General features: G+C 39.1%; 1 protein-coding gene across 6 annotated transcripts; it reads left to right on the plus strand.

Annotated features, from left to right (window-relative positions):
* The first annotated feature begins 1,659 nt into the window (after window positions 1–1,659).
* Window positions 1,660–21,020, plus strand: papolg (poly(A) polymerase gamma). Of its 6 annotated transcripts, none has more exons than XM_040139179.1 (24): window positions 1,660–1,702; window positions 2,848–3,006; window positions 3,429–3,495; window positions 3,949–4,030; window positions 8,089–8,198; window positions 9,243–9,296; window positions 10,275–10,386; window positions 10,627–10,716; window positions 11,039–11,177; window positions 11,335–11,407; window positions 12,987–13,107; window positions 13,357–13,441; window positions 14,218–14,271; window positions 14,393–14,512; window positions 14,908–15,017; window positions 15,382–15,503; window positions 15,650–15,807; window positions 16,079–16,179; window positions 16,453–16,655; window positions 16,808–16,891; window positions 16,998–17,057; window positions 17,170–17,273; window positions 17,393–17,493; window positions 18,694–21,020. In XM_040139179.1, exons 2-24 carry the CDS (start codon window positions 2,852–2,854, stop codon window positions 18,867–18,869), a joined length of 2,481 nt encoding a protein of 826 aa, XP_039995113.1. In that variant the 5' UTR covers window positions 1,660–1,702; window positions 2,848–2,851; the 3' UTR covers window positions 18,870–21,020. The 6 variants fall into 6 exon arrangements, with proteins under 6 accessions (XP_039995113.1, XP_039995112.1, XP_039995117.1 ...); XM_040139178.1 differs by lacking the exon at window positions 1,660–1,702 and adding an exon at window positions 1,763–2,068; XM_040139180.1 differs by lacking the exon at window positions 1,660–1,702 and adding an exon at window positions 2,343–2,499.
* The last annotated feature ends 326 nt before the right edge of the window (window positions 21,021–21,346 follow it).

Here is a 21,346-nt window from a genome sequence, read left to right on the forward strand (position 1 = left end):
GCCAAGCTTGGCCTTCAAATGAGACAAGGAGTTTAAAACCATACAGACACAAATTTCATGAATGAATTTATTAAGTGACCGGTTGTCTGTCTCAGAAGGTAAGCTCTTTTGGGGTGTTCAGTGAGGAAAGTTTTGTTGGATGCCGTGACAAGAATGACCTCCAGGTCAACACAGACACACATTAAGGAGCTGGTGGAGGGAAAAGAGGGAAGATGCCAAAATTGGTTCTATCACGGTAACCCCTTCCATTTTTCTCTATGCCGAAACTGCCATCTATGGACCTACTTTATCTACCACCTCATCACACTGTATCTTTAGAGGACACATAAAGGCCACTTATCACCGTACCAAACTGAAATTGAATGCTCTCATAGTAGCTCACTTCATTTTTTAGATATAGTCATTTGATTTTATTCTGAGGATGCACAAATTATTAGTGGTTGATGTCTTCTCCTCCAATAAATGGCAAAATTAACTCATTGTTTTGATAATAAAATGTCAGATAATTAAATGTCCCAAAATGTGAAGCCTTTTTTTTACAAGTTGCAAATCCTTTTTGACTGTGAGTGAACACTGCATGTATGATATTGTCACAAGCATTTATTTTAATTGCATTGCTGCCTGTTTAACAAAGAATAAAATCAAGATACATGTCATTGAAAATAGCAATTTGTGTTGACTACAATTTGTTTGCAAAGATTTTAGTGACAGTGGGAAAATAAAGTGGTTAAAACGTTAGCCTTTATTGTCCTCCTCGATTTTCACAGTTAAAAAGAGTATCTGTCAGTTGAGATGTCAGTATCAGTTACAACAAACAGACAATTCAATTCAATTCAATTTTATTTATATAGCACCAAATAATAACAGGGGTTATCTCAGGGCACTTTTCATATAAAGCAGGTCTAGAGCGTACTTTTTATGGTTAGATTCACAGAGACCCAACATTCCCACCTGATGTAACAGGTAGAAACCTTGAACTCCTAATTACCTGTTACGGTTTTTGGCCCTAAAATGACATATTGGTCATTTATTCATCTTGTTGCTTTTTAGTTTTATACCTTTATCTTAAGTTTCTTTCCATCTATCTTGTTTTTCTGTCAAGAGGTGCTCCCCAGTGGACACAACAGGACACAACAACAATAAACACAACACAGCAACTTACAGAAATTGAGGTTTTATTTTTCCTACCGAAATACACTATGCACTGATGAAATGCATTTTTAAACTAATTTGTTTGTCTAAACAAACCCAAAATAAAGTGTGTCACTGTGTCACAACTGAAACTGAACAATTTATTGGACACTTTAACAACTGTAACTATTAAATTAACTTACACGTTAACTTGAATTCGTAAATGACCACCTGTAATGATCGGCTTACAACTTAGTTGGTTCTCTAAAAAGCTTTAAGGAAGATAAAAAGTTCTACAGTTTTAAATATGCAGTATACATTTACAGGCTAACAAAAATAGCCAATATTAGCTTATATAAAAATGGCCGACGTAACCTCTCTCCAAAGTATCATACCTTCGTTTTTATGCGACCTCATTTTCAAACTATGAAGTTAAGAATGCGTTGCTGTATATCGCACCGGTCCGGCAGGTGCAGCTATCTGTGCTATATTATGTTGGGCAAAGCGGGATCGGGCCTCTTCGTGGGTCACGTGATTTGTGCCCTCAGGGAGGAGGTGCCTCCTGACGATGGTTGGTGTGCGTGCAGACGTTGTCCCGACAAACGCCGTTACATTTGTAGTTTTGAATAAAAAAAAAAAAAAAAAAAGTCCTCACAGCAGTTAAACGCGTGTTTAGCTGCCAGCATCCAAAAAAGGCCTTGCATTTTCTAAAGGAATTAGATATGCATATTCTTTCAGGGTTACGAATTTATACGTTATCTTATAAGAAGTGATTCCGGTTCAGTGGGAAGGTTTGAACGACTCTCTGGAAAGTGACCATTGTTGTAATCAGGTCGAGGCTGTTATCATTTCCACTTGCTGACTCTCTTAGTTTTTTACGGGTTTACATCTGCAAAACAGGGCAAGCTTTTTAGAGTGTCATGAAAGAAATGTCAAGGTAAGTCGTGTATGTGGCACATTGTCCACTAATGAACATTTTTGTTCGCGTTTGAGAGAGTCCTAAAGAATAGGCTAAAAGCTAACGTTAGCCAACTGTCACAACAACCAAACAAGGCCTGCAGCCGTCGTTTGTTGGCTAGCTCGCTTGTTTGTTGATGGTAACTATAGTGTAAACGTGCCCAACAAAATAAACCGATTTCAAGTGTTGTTTTTTGTTTGAAAATATCTGAACTCTCCAATAGGTCTGACCGGAAAGCGGGTCATTAGTTGAACCAATTCTTCCGTAGCAGACACCTAACGTTTGCTAACTTGCTAAATTAGCTAATTAGTTAGCACTTCCAGCCTGTTTGTAGCATCTCAGCTAATGTTCTTTAGCCACCAGCTGAGGTTTACATAGTGGTACATTTCAAACACGCTTCTGCAATTTTGGTGAATTCGCTTTTCAGATGTGGATTTGCACATAATTATGGAGTCAGTAATGCTCTTGTTAGTTAAGTTGTGTAAATTAAGCATATTGCTCTTGTAGCATGTAGCAAAGTGTTTACACATGGGTTCGCGGTAATTGGAAAGGAGAGGAAATGATATTACCAGTGACAGCTTATACGTTTGATTGGGGCTTATAAATACCTTAGCCTTAACTTAACGAATCATCATTTCATATCTAGTTCGTTGTTTAAGACTGGGTTTGAAAAATCATGACTTGAAACAATGAACGTAGTAGCGTTAAGTGGCGTGCATTAGCTGTCATTTCATGTACTGTGTCGTGTTCCCTCGCAGCACCATGCCTGGTGGGCAGCAGCCTCAGAAACACTATGGCATCACCTCTGCTATTAGCCTTGCACCTCCACGAGAAATAGACCACCAGTACACAAAGAAGCTCTGTGATGCTATGAAACCTTTTGGGGTATTTGAAGATGAAGAGGAATTGAACCACAGGTGAGGAATAGTTAGTATAATTTTATATTTGACATGACACAACTAGTAGGCATCTTGACTGCACATCTTTCATTGCAGCAGTCACAACTATACTTACAAGGGGTGCACACAAAAAACACCAGCATTTCTCTAGTAGTCTCAACAAAATTAAAATGGCTAAGCATCTCAAAGCAGCATGTAATGTAAATAGCGTTTACTGTAAAGCTGTGGTGTTGTATTGCATTTTAGTTTATATATATATATTCATGTCATTGTAACTAAATGTATATGCCTTGCTCCTTTTTAATTCACATTTAAGACAATCGAATGCGTAATTATGTTTAGTGTATTTTTATGCACTATCATTTTCAGTCTCACTGTATGATGAGTTAGAGGGATGGATTTTGAAAGATGCACTTGCTAAAAGCTGTATCTCCTTTCAGACTTGCAGTTCTTGGGAAGTTGAATAACTTTGTTAAAGAATGGATTGCAGAGATCAGTGAATTAAAGGTATGTTCTTTTGTGGCATTGTATGCATTCTAAGTGATATACGGATGGGTAACAAATTAAAGGAAAAACTTGAAAAATGAGTGGAGAGTTTGAGTATGAAAATAAATTGAATCATATGCTATGGCCTTTGCGGTCTCCACCACCATCATCAAAACACCAAATGAGGGAATATCTTTTATCTTTTTTCCATCCCTCCAGTAGAGTGACAGAGACTTGTTGAATGAATGCTAAGGATCATTGAAGCTGTTCTGGCGGCTCTTGGTTGCCCGGCACCTTTTATGAAGACTGTGTTGGTTTTTACTTTAATTTGTCACCAGTCTGTATGATGCATTGTGGAGTCGTTAATGGGGACTACCAAATCAAAGACTAAAGCAATTGAAAGCATTCTACTGTTGTGCCCTAAAGTAGAAAAAGTCATACTGACATCTTCGTTTATGCTTCTCTCCTCCACAGAATCTTCCGCCATCAGCTATTAGCTGTGTTGGGGGCAAGATATTTACATTTGGTTCATACCGTCTTGGAGTGCACACAAAAGGTAATGTGTAGTTTTTATTTTAATATTTGTTCATTCTATGCAATGACATCAATCTAATCACTATTTTATGCTGGTAAATTGTCTGGCTATATTGGCCTTCAAAAGGAGCAAAGAGAGCTAGAGGTAACAGGACATACTGCCACACAGCACTCGACCCTGTCTAAGCAGGCATGCGTCATTGTTTTTGAAAAGCTCAGTTCACCCTGACCAAACTAAAGCACAAGGCTGGCATTGTCATATTCATCTGCTATTGAGAGTGTTTTTGAAAAGACTAGTTTTAGGGTTTGAAAACTGGGTAAACACTGGCTTACTATAGGCTGAACGTGTTGGTATGAATGTGTTCCTGCCTACCTCGTTTTTAAACAACAAACACAACAAGTGAGGTTAAAATGATTTAAAACACATACATGCATAATAGAGAAATACATTGTTTATGTGTTTTACTATTTGTTGTGATACAAAAAATGTTAGGGGTTTTTTTGTAACACTTTACAGTGTTTTCCATTAATTTTAACAAGATAGGATATTCCAAGCTAATCTGTAGAATTGGCAATGTTGATGATTTTATTCATTATTGGTATCAGCTGTATGACCTCTGATGAGTTTATGATGCTTTGTTTATTGTAGCCAGTTGCACTTCTGGATAACTCGGATGTGTGACTGAGTGCTGAAGTTAGACTGTTGGTCAGCAGGCCTATTGTTGGAGTTTTCCTATTGGCCGTTACTGTTTCAAAAAATGGCTTGTGTTGCCAACTTGGTGCCTTTGTCGATAGATTTACCGCCTTTTCACACCCCTTCGGGGACTTTTCTTCAAAAAAGCACCTAGCTACAAATCTAGCGACGTTTTGGACAAACCTTACCTACTTTCTGTAGAAGAGAGTCACCAGTGTTGCCCCACGAGTGAGGTCAGGCTTTCCTTCCGCAGGCACACCTCTCTATGCGTCTCATTCAACTGACCGCATGGCAGTTGCATAGACCTGAACGAGCTTCTGACTTTCTCTCTGAGTCATAATTTTACATGAAAATATAGCTGAAATCGCAGCACAGCTGTTGTTTTTAACCTTTGTGTATGGTGGATCTAATTTTTGTCAGATCACATCGCGGTTATAAAATCAGGATTTCAGCAGTGCAAAGCAGCAGCTTGGAAATGGCTTGGAACTGACTACTGGTTAACATGTAGTCTGAATGGGCCGCGATTCAGTCACCATTTCATACTTGTTCCATTGTCTGACAACAGAAACAGAAAAACATGTAAATGAGAACAGCTTTATTGGGAATGGGCTGAAATAAATTACTGTATATGTGAGCACAGACAGTAGGAGAGAAGCAGAAAGATAAAGGGTGATCCTCCATATAGTAGGATTTGACCTACTCTCGTTAGGGATGTACTGATCAAGGTGAACCTAATCTGACAATTTCCTAAGTGACACAGATGCCAAGTCCAAAATCAAGCTTCAACCTGAAAATGACAAAACATAGAACTTAATTCTCAGTCCTGTCTGATTGTATGATGGTGTTATAGAGTTTCAGCCATCACAAATGATCTTTGGCTGAGTACAAACACTGGCTGTCGGCAGGCACACAACAAACAAGTTTATTTTGGGCCTGTTAGCAAGTTACTCGCATAATTACCAATAATTAACAGTTTACATGTCCAGTTGCCAGCATCACCTGTCATTTTAACTGGTGAAGTGATGGTCGGTGCCAACTAAAAATGTACATTAATGCTTTATACACTGCTATTCTTAGCAAAAAGGTAGAGAGAGAGAGAGAAGTTTTGCCAGATTTCATGAATCCGTGTATTTTGTCAATTGGTGTGTCAGAACTCAGAAAAGTACAGCCACAGTGAGCTGATTAAATCTTTAAATGCATCTTTTCCTCTCCATTTTAGCCTGCCATCCAGATTAAAACTGTGTTCTTGCCCAAATACAGAGCTTTTCCAAAACAGCTTGGTGTTTCAGTGTGTACAAGGTGTACAGAGCTTTTCCAGAACAATCACCTCAGCCAGCCCAGGGAGGGTCAGAAACTGTATGACAGTAAAGTTAAGACAACCTTAACTGCAACTTTCACTTTAATTCATTTTAAATGCCAATATAGCTGAATACACAGCAGAGCTGAAGTCATTAACCTGGATTTATGTTGATCCTGTCAGATGACATCACAATTGTAAAATAGTTATTTTTTTATCAGTGCAGCGCAGCAGTTGAGAATGACTGATGGTTAGTGCTGGATTTCAACACTGACCTCATGATTCCACTCAATTACGATTCATAAAGGCCAGAATCGATTTATTTTGATACTTGATAATTCAGTCATAGCAGATAAAGATAGCGAAGCGCTTCTCGGAATATATCCTGGGAATTAAAATTTCTCGTACATTCAACAAGTGAGCAACACTGTTGTTTCCTTGAATATGAAATTGTGTGCACATTATAGGCCAAATTGTAAACACATTTCTTGGTTGTAAAACTTTGGATCAAGAATTTTTTCTTTGGCAAATGCAAATTGTTTAAAACATGACATCTTTTTTCTTTAGGCCTATATGTGCAAAACAGTTAAGCAAGAATAATAAAAAAAAAAAAAACATGCACCGCTTACAAGGGCATCATCATTATGCATATTTTAAAAAATAAATGTAATCCCATACAGCTAGACATGGACTGTCTAGCAGATGCTTTAAGTACAGCATATCCACGTTAATGATCACTCTGACAGGGCAAAATCTTGAGGTCTGCTTACTAATTCATCTGCATGGTTTGTGTTGACAAGACATCAGCCTGATAGAAAGCCGTCTGTAGACAGCTGTTGGCAGCAGGGACAGATTGAATAAAGTAGAATCCACACACTGTTCAGTCGATGTCTGCGGCTTCACATCTCTTAGCCAGAGATAATATCTCTTCAGCAAACACAAATTGAGAGCTCAGATCAGTGTGCTTTTTTTGGTCTGTCCATCTCGTAGATATGATCTCTAGATTTGCTGCGAGATAGCCACAGTCAGCTCACCATCCTGAGTCACAACAGTCCTGTAAACTGGATGTGAATAAATATAGTCTATGTGGACCTTTCTCAGTTCACAGGACTATTGTGTCTCAGGGCGGCTCATATAGCCAGTCTTCATCTATGTTCCTTTTTTTTGCAGTAAAGTTAAGAGGTTAACCTTCTGTCGTCTATAACAATTTCTGTAATCACACCTTTTTCAAAAGTTGATATAGTGAATCACACCGCACAGCTGTTGCCATTATCCTGTCTTTACTTTGATTTGTTCGACAATGTCCTGACCATGAGATAATGATTTGGTCAGTTGGGCTGTCTGTCCCACTTCTTCCAGATGTTGGCTGTGATGCAGAAGAAACAGTAAAGAAAGAATCATCATTTGATCGAGTATAATAACCCAGATTGGCCCCCCGAGGGTCTCCAGACATCTGTCATAGTTTTGTTTTAAGCCAAAAGTAGGATTACAATAACCTGATCAGTGAATACTGTACCTTAGTAGTACAGTATTTTAAGTAACAAATTGAAACATAAAAATTTGCAAAAGTAATGAGTCACAGAATTTTTTTTTTTTTTTCGAAGTGGAGTCAGACTTTAGTATTGAGCTAAGCATATGGTGTCAGGACAACAAATGAAAGATTTACGCTCACCTCTGGTCTTACAAACTTTCATAACAAATTCTTAAAAGTTTTTCTCTTCCTGCCCTTTACAGAGGTCACCAGAGTCTAGCAAAACCAGGCCTTGTGTGTGGTTTTGTTTGTTAAAAATATCTAAACCTTTTACATTTTATATGCGGATTATGTTCTAAGCAGGGGCAGGATGAATCAGACGGATCATCATCGAAAAAGCTATTCAGAAGTTTCTGCATTTCGCTTTAACTGCTCTATTTGAGCTCAGTGTCAAAGTCGTTTATCCATGTTATTTTTTTATTTTATTTTTTAGACTCTCCTCAACCTTGAATGCGGCAACTCTGTTCAGTGTACTTATTAGATTGTTACTAAAGTTATCAAACCATTAACCTACTGAGCAACACAGATTACACTGATCAAAGTAACTGTTTATTACAGGAGCTGATATTGATGCCTTATGTGTGGCTCCTCGCCACGTAGAGAGAAGTGATTTTTTCCAGTCTTTCTTTGAGAAATTGAAACAGCATGAAGAGATAAAAGACTTGAGGGTAAGTCTCTAATGCATTTCGCAGTATTTGTCATTAAAGCACAGGGCAACAAACAAACGTATATGTAGGCTTCAGTGTCAAAAGTCCCACAAGTCACTTAGAGGGGAACACCCATGTTCGGACATTTCCCAATGAAGGAAACTCTTGTTTAATCCCTGAGCCTTGAAAAGTTATGGTCAAAGGTTTTTCAGTGTAGAAGATACAAGAGCAACAAACCGCTTACATCACTGCTCCAGGGGGAAATGCCACTCTAGGAGAGCAGAGTTCACTGTACTGGCAATGCAGAACTGTATGTAGCACTGGTATTAACTGCTGGATTATATCAGTATGGTTGAGTCTAACTTTGCTTTTGCTAAATAGGTATAGAATTAAGAAAGCACTTCAGCAGAATACTAATGTAATAACTCTCAGGAGATGAGCAATACTCATGAGCATTGCCTATGGTGTTGCTAGGTCTGCTGGAAAGCATTAATTTCCCAAGGCATGTGTATATATTGACACTAATACACATTATGAAAGGTTTGTGTTTGTTGTGACACTAAATGATCCTGAAATAATAAAATCTAATTAGCTGATATTTGTTGAAATGTTTAGCATCACTTTCAGTAGCATGGCTGAGGGCACTGTACCTGTGAATAAACGATAGTGAGAGTACCCCTGTGTTTCTTGGATACTGTAAGAGGAGGATGATCATTTATCTTGTAGTTGAATTTTGAAGCTCCATATTCCAAAGCCATCCAAAAGTGACACTCATATTCTACGTAATTTGAACCTACACTGTACCCCCAAATCTGATGAAGTTCCACTGCAATTTGTTTTTAGCTGTTATGAAAGGGTCTACAGATGATTCCAGACACTATAGGTGAAGTAGTCATATGCTGGAACCAAATTCTGTGTTCTCCCCCTCGATTTACACACCTTTTTCATTTGGCGTAATTTCATTCCATGATGATGTCAGTCAGCCATGTGACTTTGTCTTGCACCAGATTTGTTTTTGATATTGTCTCTGTCTTTTTTTTTTTTCTTTTTTTTTTTCTTCTCAAGGCTGTTGAGGATGCTTTTGTACCCGTGATAAAATTCAAATTTGATGGAATAGAGGTGAGTTACTCTGAAATCCAAGTGATCTGTGTTGTCTACATCATAAATTCCCCTTTACTGAGGCCTGACCTAGTCCGCTGGATTGTTGGCTAGTGGACCATTTTGTTACATAACTAAACACAGACTACTCATTATTGATGTAACTGTCGTTTTGACTTGGGTTTTTATAGGCACTGTGTTTGTATTACATTGAATAGTTAGGACTGTGATTCTAAAGATTTTGATTCAATTCTTATTTTTCAATAAAATAGTTTTGCAAAGCACAAGGGTTTAGATCTCTAGTTTGGTCAGACTTGAACAAAAATGAACAGGTTTTTCCAGATATATGTACAAACTTCATGAAATGGGTTGGTTGCCCAACCTGTAGTTGAGGCCTATGAAAACCTCTAGCAGAGAGCAGAGGTGCAGATATTAAATAATGTGACAGAGATGAGCATCATATAACTGCTGTTCCAATATCTACCTACATTTGAAACCTGTGTGCATGTTGTAGTTGGCATTTAAAGTCTTGCACCGTCCCTCTATGAAATCTGTAAATAAAGGCATCTAAAGATACTTATTTAAAAGTTCATAGCTGTTGAAAACAGTAATTGCCAATGATTTGTATGGCATTGGGACATTTCATAGTTGATGTGCACTCCCCATCTTCCAACTATGCCATATTGATTTGGACTTTTTTGCTATTCCTGGAAGAAAAGGGATTTTAAGCAGCCCTCGTCTACCTTTCTATGACTTAAAAAAGGAGTATTTTCTTGTGTCTTAAGTAGAAAACCTTTAAGTACTAAAATACTTTTTTTTCTATTATTTTTTCTACTTTAGCTGTTTAACCTCAGTCCCTTATGTATTTGATCCTGAGAACCACCAAGTTCAGAAATTTGTGCCCCCAGCAAAACTGACAGGATTAAGGGGTGTAGAAGATGGATAATGTGTTCTCTTTTTAATATTTACTATCTTTCTTGTCTGTCTCTGTCTGAGCAGATTGACCTGCTTTTTGCCAGACTGGCCTTACAGTCCATTCCAGACAACCTGGACCTGAGGGGAGACTCCATCCTGAGAAACTTGGACATTCGGTGTATCCGTAGCCTAAATGGTACACTTCATGGCTTGTATTGGATTGTGTAGATGCAGTAGAGCATTCAGTATTGACTTGACTTGACCTGACCTGAGGCCTGATGCTGTTGCTTGTGCTCTTTTCCTGAGTGACATTTAATATTATATTGTATTCATCTGAAACACAAATCTTCTCTTTTTGTGAATTTACAAACACACTGTTTGAGTGAGATGCTTGTCTGACAGTGTTTGAGATCCATGATATTTTGTCTTATTACAGGCTGTCGAGTCACTGATGAAATTCTGTACCTGGTGCCAAACAAAGAAAACTTCAGGCTAACATTGAGAGCCATCAAACTGTGGGCGAAACGTAGGTGGATTCAAAAGATTCTGGAATTTTGGATACATTTTTACATCTACTTTTTGTATGTCTGCTTTTCTTTTTTTCTTTTTTTTTTCTCCCCCCCCCCCCCTTACATCCATGTGTCATATTCAGTGTACCATGGGCATACAAACACTTTAGCCCTTTAGTAAAAGTGAAAAATTAATGTGTAGAATTAAAGATATGTTTACTTCCTACAGGTGTCCTCTAAGTTCAGTGTATTTTTGACAAAGCATTATTGGGCTCAAATTTTGGGTAACACCAATATTTTTAAGATGTCACTGACTTGTAATGTGTCTTGTGACTGTAGGTCGTGGGATCTATTCCAATATGCTGGGGTTTCTGGGTGGAGTGTCGTGGGCCATGCTGGTGGCCAGGACCTGCCAGCTCTACCCTAACGCTGTAGCTGCCACACTCGTCCACAAGTTCTTCTTGGTTTTCTCTAAATGGTGAGAATCTGGCTCTTGGCAACTATTACTTCATTTGTGTCCTTTTCCACTTGATGGCAGTATTTCACAGCCTTGCACAATGACAGTTATTGTGTTAAGGTGCTCACATATTTATTTACCACCTTTTTTTTTTTTTTTTTTCATTTCAATTCTGCAGGGAGTGGCCAAATCCTGTGTTACTGAAACAGCCTGAGGACAGTAATCTGAATTTACCTGTGTGGGATCCTAGAGTGAGTATGAAACCAGTGTTGTATTTTCATATCTTTTATAATGTTGTTGTGCCCCCATTTATAATGTGTATTGCTATGCAGACACAGGAAACACTACCTGGACAGAGTTAATCTGCAGAGTTGTGAAAAGTTTGTATGGTATTTTAAAGTTAGCTGAACAGATAGCGTACAGGTACATTTATTGTCTCTTATTTCATCTCTCCTCGCTCCTCTGTCCTCATGTGACCACGACATTGATCGGGTCCCCCATCATGAGTTCCAATGCTCTTAACTCTGCTCGGAGGAGGCTTCCCAGAGCAGCTTGGAGCAAGGAAGACTTCCTACGTGGACGTCTTTTATCAGACAGACACATCCCTGCAGTAAAAATGCATTAGCAATTGAATAGCACGACAGATCTGAGATTTGTGTTGAAATCACATCAGCAGAAAACTGCAGTCAAAAACCTGTATGGACAGATAAATAACAGTACTGTGTGCAGTGCAGTAAATATTTGTTAAGGGCACACTCTTCTTGTGTCTTCATTTGACCAAAAACTTCTATATGTCATTAACTCTTATTTGCCTTGTAATGTGCTTATAGTCAAAGAGTAGGAGAGACTATCCATTTGACTGTTTTTTTTGTTTTTTTCCTAGGCCAGGCTGTCGATTTATTTATTTTTGACTTCAGCTTTGTTTTTACTGTTTTCCATAATAATATCATGAATTTACCTCCCAAACTAATTTGTCTATTGCATTAATTGAAAAAATTCTAGCCATTGAAATTTCTGTGTCATGTTTGTTGTGTCCCTTCAGCAATAAACACATTTTAATTGTCTATTGTTGTTGTTTCCGTTTAGTCAAAGTAGGGCCAACTATTACTGTGCATTGGGCAGAAAGTATGGTTTATGATATAATTTTATAATTTCCCGAATGTTTAGTTTACATAATTATTTCTTTTTACTATGAAAAATTGTCATCATAAAATAGATTATTTAAAAAATTGAAATTAAGTACAAATTTAATTGTGGTTGGACACATCTGTATACAGGTTTGTATACATGTGTTGAAGCTTGTCAGTCAGATGATATTAATATTCACATGTAATATTGCAAATTATGTTGGAGAACATTAAAATGAAATAGCTAAAACTAATAGCACCAACACTGGAGATTGTGGCACTTATTGTTTGGGTAGTACGTCACATTATCTAAATACAAACTATAAGGGATACTAAAGATCAGTTACAGCCTACAAATAGGTGATTCAGTGGTGCAGCCTTCATCAGTTACTGACAAACTTCAGATGACTTTTGAGAGGGAAGCACGTCCTATTGGCAAAATCCCTCCTTCCACATGTCACTTAAGGAAAAAATACAGACGAGGGAAACATTAGGAAAATAAAGTGAATTGGGATGTGCTGTGTGTGTGTGTGTGTGTGTGTGTGTGTGTGCGCGCGCGCGCACTTGGTGTCATGGTGCCTCTTAGTTTGTGGGTGTGAAGTTTCGCTGCTAATTCAGTTAGTGGGTGGAGATGGTCAGATGTATTGGTGAAGGCTCATTCCTGCTGTGAAACCAATCTTGGTCCCCTGTGCCGTGTTTTTAGGTGAACCCATCTGACAGATACCACTTGATGCCCATCATCACACCTGCCTATCCCCAGCAGAACTCCACGTACAACGTCTCCACGTCAACACGCACCATCATGAGCGAGGAGTTCAAATACGGTAATACAGAGTGCATGAGTGAGACATCACTGTAAAACACTGCAAAGCAAAGCAAAAGTCATACATAACAAGCATATTTTTCTGCTTTCTGTTAACCTCTGGTTGCCAAGCTCTTAAAAACATTGTCCAGCTTTGTCAAAGGCAGTGGTTATGGGACATTTTTGTTCCTTTTAGTAATGCATGCGTCACTTTGAATGTTGAATTGTCAAACCTTGCATATCTTTGTTTCTCTCTGTCTGTCATGAACAGGCCTCAGCATCACAGATGAGATTCTTCAGGGAAAAGCAGAATGGTCCAAACTCTTTGAGCCACCCAACTTTTTCCAGAAGTACAAGTAGGTATTGAATTTGTCAGATAAAGGATTGATGGGTGGAACATTTTATTGACCAAAGCAAGACAAACATAAGATGCAGAGATGCATGTTTCTCTTGTATTTACTTATTTAGTAAATCACTAAGTATCATGTAAGGGTATGTGGAAACGAGCTGTTGGTGTGACATTAACAGCTTTGGCAGGCCACAGGCTGTATTTGCGCAGTTGAAATTAAAACTGGATGATGCCAGTTTGTTTTTTTTCCCGACCAACTTATTGTTTTCATTTTTTGAAGATTGGGCAGATTTGACTCATCCTAACTGTGGTCAGTAGAGTTGGGTCAACTCATTTTGTTTATGAAAGTTCCTCCCACACAGTTCAATTACCACAACTGATTTTTCCTCCAGGCTCTGCTGGTGCTCATGCTCCTGCTCCACTGTTGGAGTTACGTTAGTCACCTGAGCTCTGGTGTGATGGGATATGATTAATGTTCCACCAGGTAGCACAACAAAGCCAAGAGTTTTCATTGAAAAATGCTTCAGAATCACCCCATTTAATGATTAATATTGCATGTACACTAGAATCGAGATTGATGAATCATACAGCCCAGCACAGTCTCACAATAAATACTGATTGTATTGAGGGAGGTTTTCACTCAAGGGAATGGCCTTGAGGCTGTTTGTCACTGTACATACACCTGGGTAGGATACAGCAAACGTTGCCTTAGTGCTGCCAGTCTGTTTAGTTTAGTCATGTTACATCTTGGCTGATTTGGCTGATCTGTTTGTTTTGGTGCAGGCATTACATAGTTTTGACTGCCAGTGCATCCACAGAAGAAAACCACTTAGAATGGTGAGTGTCAAAGGACTGGATTTCTAGTATGTCTATAGGGTGAAACCACCTTCATTCTTCATTGTGTTTAAATTGCATTGGTACATTTCCACTGAGCCCGCATGCTGATGTTTTCCCTCAGGATCGGTCTGGTGGAGTCAAAGATCCGCGTTCTGGTCGGAAACCTGGAGAGGAATGAGTACATCACTCTGGCTCACGTCAACCCCCAGTCCTTCCCCGGGTCCAAAGAGAACCGCAATGAGTGAGTCTAATTTTTTATCCATGCATACAAACTGCTCCCTGAGAAAGTTCAGGAATAATAAACACAATTGTTAATCAAAATTTTTCTAAGGTCATTCAGACGATTGTGGTTTTTGTTTGGTCGTCATTTGAGCAAGTTACCGGTTGACGTGTGTGTGTACTGCTGGCGCAAGTCAGCAAGTCATGAAATCCATTGTTGGCAAAGGTCTTAATGATTAGGCAGACACATGGAATTGGTTGACTGCAGCTTTGAGAGTACTGTAAGTGTACTGTATGCATTTCTTCTTCACTTGCCTGAATATCACCAGCATGTTGAATAGCTTTGGTCTGCAGTCAGCATAAATCAAACATGAGTTGATTATTTTCATTTTGAATCTTGTTTGTTTTTTGCAACAGGAACGACTTTGTGTCCATGTGGTTCATTGGGATTATCTTTAAGAAAGTGGAGAATGCAGAGAGTGTAAACATTGACCTGACGTACGACATCCAGTCCTTCACAGACACTGGTAAGTCCTGTCATATCACTTAGCATTTTCTGTGGGTGGTTGTGGAAAAACTTAGTCAAACACTGCAAGGGTATAAAATTGCTAAAAGGTAGCCTAAGTAGTGGGATAAACATGCATTTAAAATAAATGCAGTAAATGCATCCTGTTCTGGGATAATTTCTGCCTTTTGGTTTCTTGACACTCACAAAATGAGTCATACTTATTCCACGCTCTTTTTCTAATAACATGCATTAGATCAAGTTAAAGGAGCCCAAGAAGGAGAAATGGCCAGCACACACTCAGGCTACGCTATAAAGAAAGCCTAACATACAAATATTCAGGCCGGAAGTCATTGAACCTTAACACGACATGTTGTTCTCTGCAGTGTACAGACAAGCCAACAACATCAACATGCTAAAGGACGGGATGAAGATTGAAGCAACACATGTAAAGAAGAAACAGCTCCATCAGTATCTTCCTCCCGAACTGGTGCAGAAGAAGAAGAGGGTAAGATATCTTCCTCTGCATGTTGGGTGGAATCATTTATCGTTTTTTTGTTTTGTTTGTTTGTTTGTTTTTGATGCAGTGGTTATTAATAGTTTGCCTCTTTGTCAATTGTTTCTGTTTATTTTCCCCCTTTCTTCTTTCTGCAGAGCATAGCAGAGTTGAACCGCAGCTCTAATGGCGGGAGCTCTAAGCGGATCTCTCTGGACAGCAGTCATCTGGACAGCTCCAGAGACACAGACTCGGGGACTCCCTTTAGCTCCCCAACCAGCAAACCCTCCAAGCCTGCATCTGACACAGATGACGGGTATGATATACTTGTGATTCATGCTTTTCTCTAATGCTGTTATTCTGCATTCAAGCATCCATGTTTTAACTGTTGTACTTTCATTTTTTTTTCCATTTTTTTATGTTTCTACCTCACACCTACTACTTTTTCATTTGATTTTTGTATCCCCAGGTGTTCTGTTCTATATACTGCTTTTCTTTGCCATATCTTATGAGTCTTTACAATGACAAGGCTCAAATCTACGATACGATGCTGAGTAAATGTGTTCATTCTTCTCTGTATTTCTCAGTGCCAGCCCTCCCAAGCAGCTTTTTGTGGAAGGCTCTCCAGCACCCAGTGCAGCACCCGCTGCTAAAGACCAGGGCATGTCTATCCCTGTCATTGGCTCAAGTGAGTTTTCCAGTGACTAATACACAGATATTATTTTAAGTATGGCAAAGATATAGATATATAGATATATAGATAGAGATCTAGAGATAGATATAGATAGATAGAGATATAGATATATATAAATAAATCCAACCAAAATCTTCAAATCTATAGAACAATATTGATCAACAAAGGGTATGTTGATATTGGAAAGCATGTCCTTAAATGGATATCAAAGATTTGGATAACACATCCTGATCTAATTTTTTCACACGTCTCTTTCTCATTCTGAAGAGCCTCCTGTGAAAGCAAAGCCTCCTTCCCCACCAGCCAGCAGCTCCATCACCACAGCGCTGAGCGGCAGTGTGAAGCCCAATGCCACCAGTAGCCCCAGAGAGGAGCCAAACGGCCTGGAAGACTCCATCAATGGAGCTCCTGCCAAGAGACCACACTCGCCCACACAAGAGGACCTGGCCAAGAGGCACAAAGAAGCAGAGGTAAGGAGGGTCTTCTCAGTTCTGTGCAGGAGTTACTGTGTTGATGTGTTTTTAGTAAACAGATTTAAACTTAAGGGCATATTTAATGAAATTTACTGTAATTTACTATCATGCAGAGTAGAATTTGTGATATGGAACTGTTTTCGCTGCAGGTGGTGTCCAATGATGACTCTACATTTAAAGAGCCATATCCACCATCCTCTGACTCCTATAACCATGGAGAAGGACCCAATAGTGTAGGTGTTATCTACTCTGTCTGCTTTTATGACTTATTAACTTTTTATGTTGAGCCAGACAGAAAAAACAGACCTACATTTTCACATTTTGTATCTTCACCATTAGAACCCTCTTTCTGGATCAAAGGCTAAGCCCATTCCAACCATCGATACCTCAAGAACACAGGTAATGTGTTCTTTGTAAATCATTCGCTCAACGTTAGGTAATTACTTACTCTATGTGGTGGAATTTAAATCAAGAGTATGTGTGGTGATTAATGTCCTTTTTCTTACCTCAGAGACTTCCCAGCATGGAGCTGCCAGACGCCTCCTCGCCTCTCCCAGCCAGCAACAGTTGTCGTGTAGTGAAAAATTCCATTAAACTGGCCCTCAACCGTCACAAGTGAGCTTCAGCTTTTATTCCAGCGGCATCAGGGCAACTGAAACTGTTGGTATTACCTAATTGTCTTTCTAAGGTGTTTACTTTGTTTAATTCAAGTGTATGTTTCCGATGTCATGCAGCATCACACCTCCCAAGCCCCCAGTGTTTGAGGGCACCCTCACCACTGACGCTCCTGCTGCCGGCGAAGAGAAGGGCATGTCCATTCCTGTCATTGGCTCAAGTGAGTATCTGCTTTTTGACCATCAGCTCTTGTAATTGGAGTCATCAAGGTGCTCATTGCTATTTTTTTATTTTTTATTTATTTATTTATTTATTTTTTCCCAATCCTAATTTTGTCAGGGAATTCTTGTGACGTCAAGCAATATTCGTTGACGACCTTTTTCCAAGACAAAAACAAGACTGAAAAACTGTAACAATAAGTATTGGTTGACAACCTTCTTTTCAAAATGGAAATGACACTAAAACTAAATAAAATGTAACCACTGATAACGAAAGCTATGGTGAAATATAGTAGTTTTCATCAACAAATAATAACTGATTGTGTGAAAGATGGATAAATGGACAAGTAAACTATAATACAAAAAAATGAAGCTTCTCAATAATGTCATGTCTCTGCCAGTAAAGTCAGCTGACAGATTCATGGACTAAATGTATCCACAATCCAGCTAAACTGGAACAAACCACGACAAATGCTGGTCACAGCAGGCCAACGTTTATTTTACATGTGTATGCATGAATTTACCTTACAATATCAACAGCCATACAGTATGTGAGTGTGAAGTTCATATTACTTTAAGTGTGAGTGTGAGTGCAAGGTGAATGTCACCTGTCAGCTATCTAACATAAAGCTTCATCTAGATGTGCTCTTAAAGGAACAGTTTTGTATGAATGTTATCTAACATTAAGTCAACTCAGATTATGAATAGTATTTTAGTGAGCAAGTGATTCAGTCAAGCTGGAATTACACTTCTCCTAAGATACACAAAAACATCTCTACAAACCTACGCCGACAAGGGTGTCATGGGTAAGTGTGGGTGACAGAAGCTTGCATAGGAGCCAAATGCCTCCAAAAACTGAACTACGTATTGTGCAGACCTGCTAGCAAGCGAGTTCCCTGGTTGATTCAACTCTTGGTGGTGGGTTTATTAATCAGTCTGCTATAAACAAGTAAACGGCACCTTTTTTCCTCTAACCTTGTGATGGACAAGATCGACAACTGTAATCATGGTGACTGTACACAAAAAAAGGCTAGAGAATTAGAAATGTGTGACAAAAATGAGACTAAAACTTCATAAAAACAACGTTTTTACAAAAAAAACAAATGACCAAAATGTGACTACAGTAGAACTTAGATGCATTTTCATCAAAATTAGGTGCCGGAATGAAGAATGTTTTTTTTCCCCTCTGTTTCTATCTGTAGAACATGTGGCATCCAAACACATGGCGCCCCCCATCGGCAGCTCCATCCCCACATTAGTGAGCAGAGGAGCCGACCCACTGAACGGAGCAGCCTCCAAGAGACCCCACTCCCCCTCTCTGGAGGAGCAGGCCAAGAGGCTGAAAGAAACAGAGAAGGCCAGAATCCACATAGCTTGAACACACAACTAAGACTGGATTCATACACACACATAGGTGGGGCTTTACAGTTAAGTCAAACACCGAGAAGATGACTTCACACAGGGACAGGGAGTGTGTTCAGGTCGGTCAGTCTCAACAGTGAAGCAGCGGGACGGACACCTCACCTCAGATCTTCAGAGATTACAGATTTGCCAGTGGATAGGTGATTTGGTCAATGTTGTCTGTGCCCTCTGTCACACTCACAACCAGAGGGCATTTAACACAACTTTATGGAGATATCTGACATGAGAACTAAAGAAACGGTTTTTTACTCGTCTTCTCCCTCAGTGTTTAAAAATGTACACTGCACAGACGGAAAATGAGCTGTTCTTTTCATTTTCCCTTTTTTTTTTTCCAGTTAACATGTTTTAATACAGCCCAAAACATTTATCAACGCTTGCTACACACACTTCTGGTGTATGCTGATTTTCTTTTCTTTTTTTTCTTTTCTTTTCTTTTCTCCAAAACAGAAACCTGTACAGTAAATGTTGATGTACATAACTTTTTTGTCTTAAAAAAAGCAAAAGATCACTGTTAAGTCTTTTGACAATTCTACTGTAGTTTTATCTAAAAAGGAAAAAAAAAAGTTTAAAAAATTGTAATTTCTTGTTTTGTTTTGTTTTTTTTCTCTCTACTGCTTGTGCAAAACGTGTCTCCAGCCTTGGATATTTTTTGTAAACATTGTATAGGTTTGGATACAGTTGCAGGGAGGATTTATTGAGGGTTTGCTTGGATATGACGGAAGTCACAACCATGACTCTTTGGGCCACCATGACTACCCAAAGAAGACTCCAGGTTACTATTGGACTTGCAGTGTGTAGGTGATCATAGATGGCCAGTGACATCAGGGCTTCTCAGGTGCCAGTAAGAGCAAGAAAATCATCCTTACAACAGCAGGAAGTGTCATGCATTTTCTGGAAGTGATGAAATGGGTCTGACGCTTTTCAGTCATTGTTTAGCTCTCGAAAGGATTAGTACAGAGCATTGGAAGAACCGTATCAAAATGCCACACTAATCCGTCTGTTCAGTGGGTTCAGTGTCTCTATGTCACACCTATTGTTCGTCTTGGATTGAGAGAAAAGGTTGAGTTTTCTGCTTACTTTTCATGGTTTATGCCTGATGTCAGATAAGTAGTTGACACAAAAAAGTGTGTTGGACAGGTCACAAGAAAACTGTCACAATTAAGTGTTTAAATATCAGTTTTGTGTACGTACCTGTGACTGGCAGATGGTCTGACACGTAAAATGATCCTCTAGTCCGTCAGGAAGGCTAAACAACCGATTTGTTCAGGATACTGCTTGACCCACCCCCCACCACCACCACTTCAAACGTGGTTTGTCTGCTCGTGAAGCTTGATCCTGATGAAGCGAAGTCCTGGTTGTTTTCGTGTTCCATGTCCATGAAAGAGTTTGTGGTGCTTTGTGAAAAATGGTTCGAAGCTTTTTGACGAGTTGTGCTGGTTTGTGTGTGTATGCATGCGTATGTGGTTGACTGTGTGAGCGTGCATGCATAGATGGTTTATGTGTTGGAGAGAGACGGAATTCCCTTCGTTTTGGGTGTTAACCCTCTGCGCCTCCTGTGGAGGTTCTTAAAAGGCATCTCCTGGGGCCACGAGTGGGGGGTCAGGAGACAACTTTTTCCCACCTTTGGCCCCAACCCTCCATCTTTATGGTCTGAAGCTGGGTTTCTTTGTGTTGGACTTCAGCACAGAGGTTATATGTATACAACAAAGTGTAAAGTGATGCTAAAGAAGCGCCCTCTTCATTGGAGCAGGTAGAGAGTTGGGACACAGGCTCTTTTTCCAGCATCAGTTTCCCCAACTAAATGTACAGAGAACAGTTTTTTCAAAAGGCATATTCTTCATTATTGGGGGTTTTCTTATCACTTTATTTATATTTGCATATTTGTACCATGTGATCTTTTTTTTAATAGCATTCATAGCAGGTAGGTCTTTTTTGAATGAAATCTGCACCACTCTGTTTCAGACAACTCATGTTTTGCTGTTCAGAAACATTTAACAAGACAGGTCATTTAGATGTTTGTTTCTAAAATGTATTGAAAGGGTATTTTTGTATGTGTTTATCACCTCCTTTAAATGAATCCGTACACCAATTAAACCCCTAAAAACTACTCTGGTGTCTGTGTTTTTTGTTACATATATTTTTACATTGCTAAGATTGTTGTCATCAGTTGCATCACAGTTAAGGCTGTGCTGGCAGTAATGGGAGAGGTTTTTAACCCGCATGCCTAGTTTTCCTGGAAAAGTAGCTGAAGACCTCAACAGCTAGTAACTGTGGATATTCCACTATAGACTGATTCCATTGAGTAGATTTCACCTCTAGAAAAAGGCTCCAGTTTGGAACTATTGCATACCTTAAAATAATGCAGTCTACTCAATGGATCTTTATGGTGAAAGGTTTTGTCGAATGCTGTTTCAGAGGTCAAGAATGAAATTT

The sequence above is a fragment of the Xiphias gladius genome, chromosome 11 (assembly GCF_016859285.1).
Source record: "Xiphias gladius isolate SHS-SW01 ecotype Sanya breed wild chromosome 11, ASM1685928v1, whole genome shotgun sequence".
Classification (NCBI taxonomy): domain Eukaryota; kingdom Metazoa; phylum Chordata; class Actinopteri; order Istiophoriformes; family Xiphiidae; genus Xiphias; species Xiphias gladius.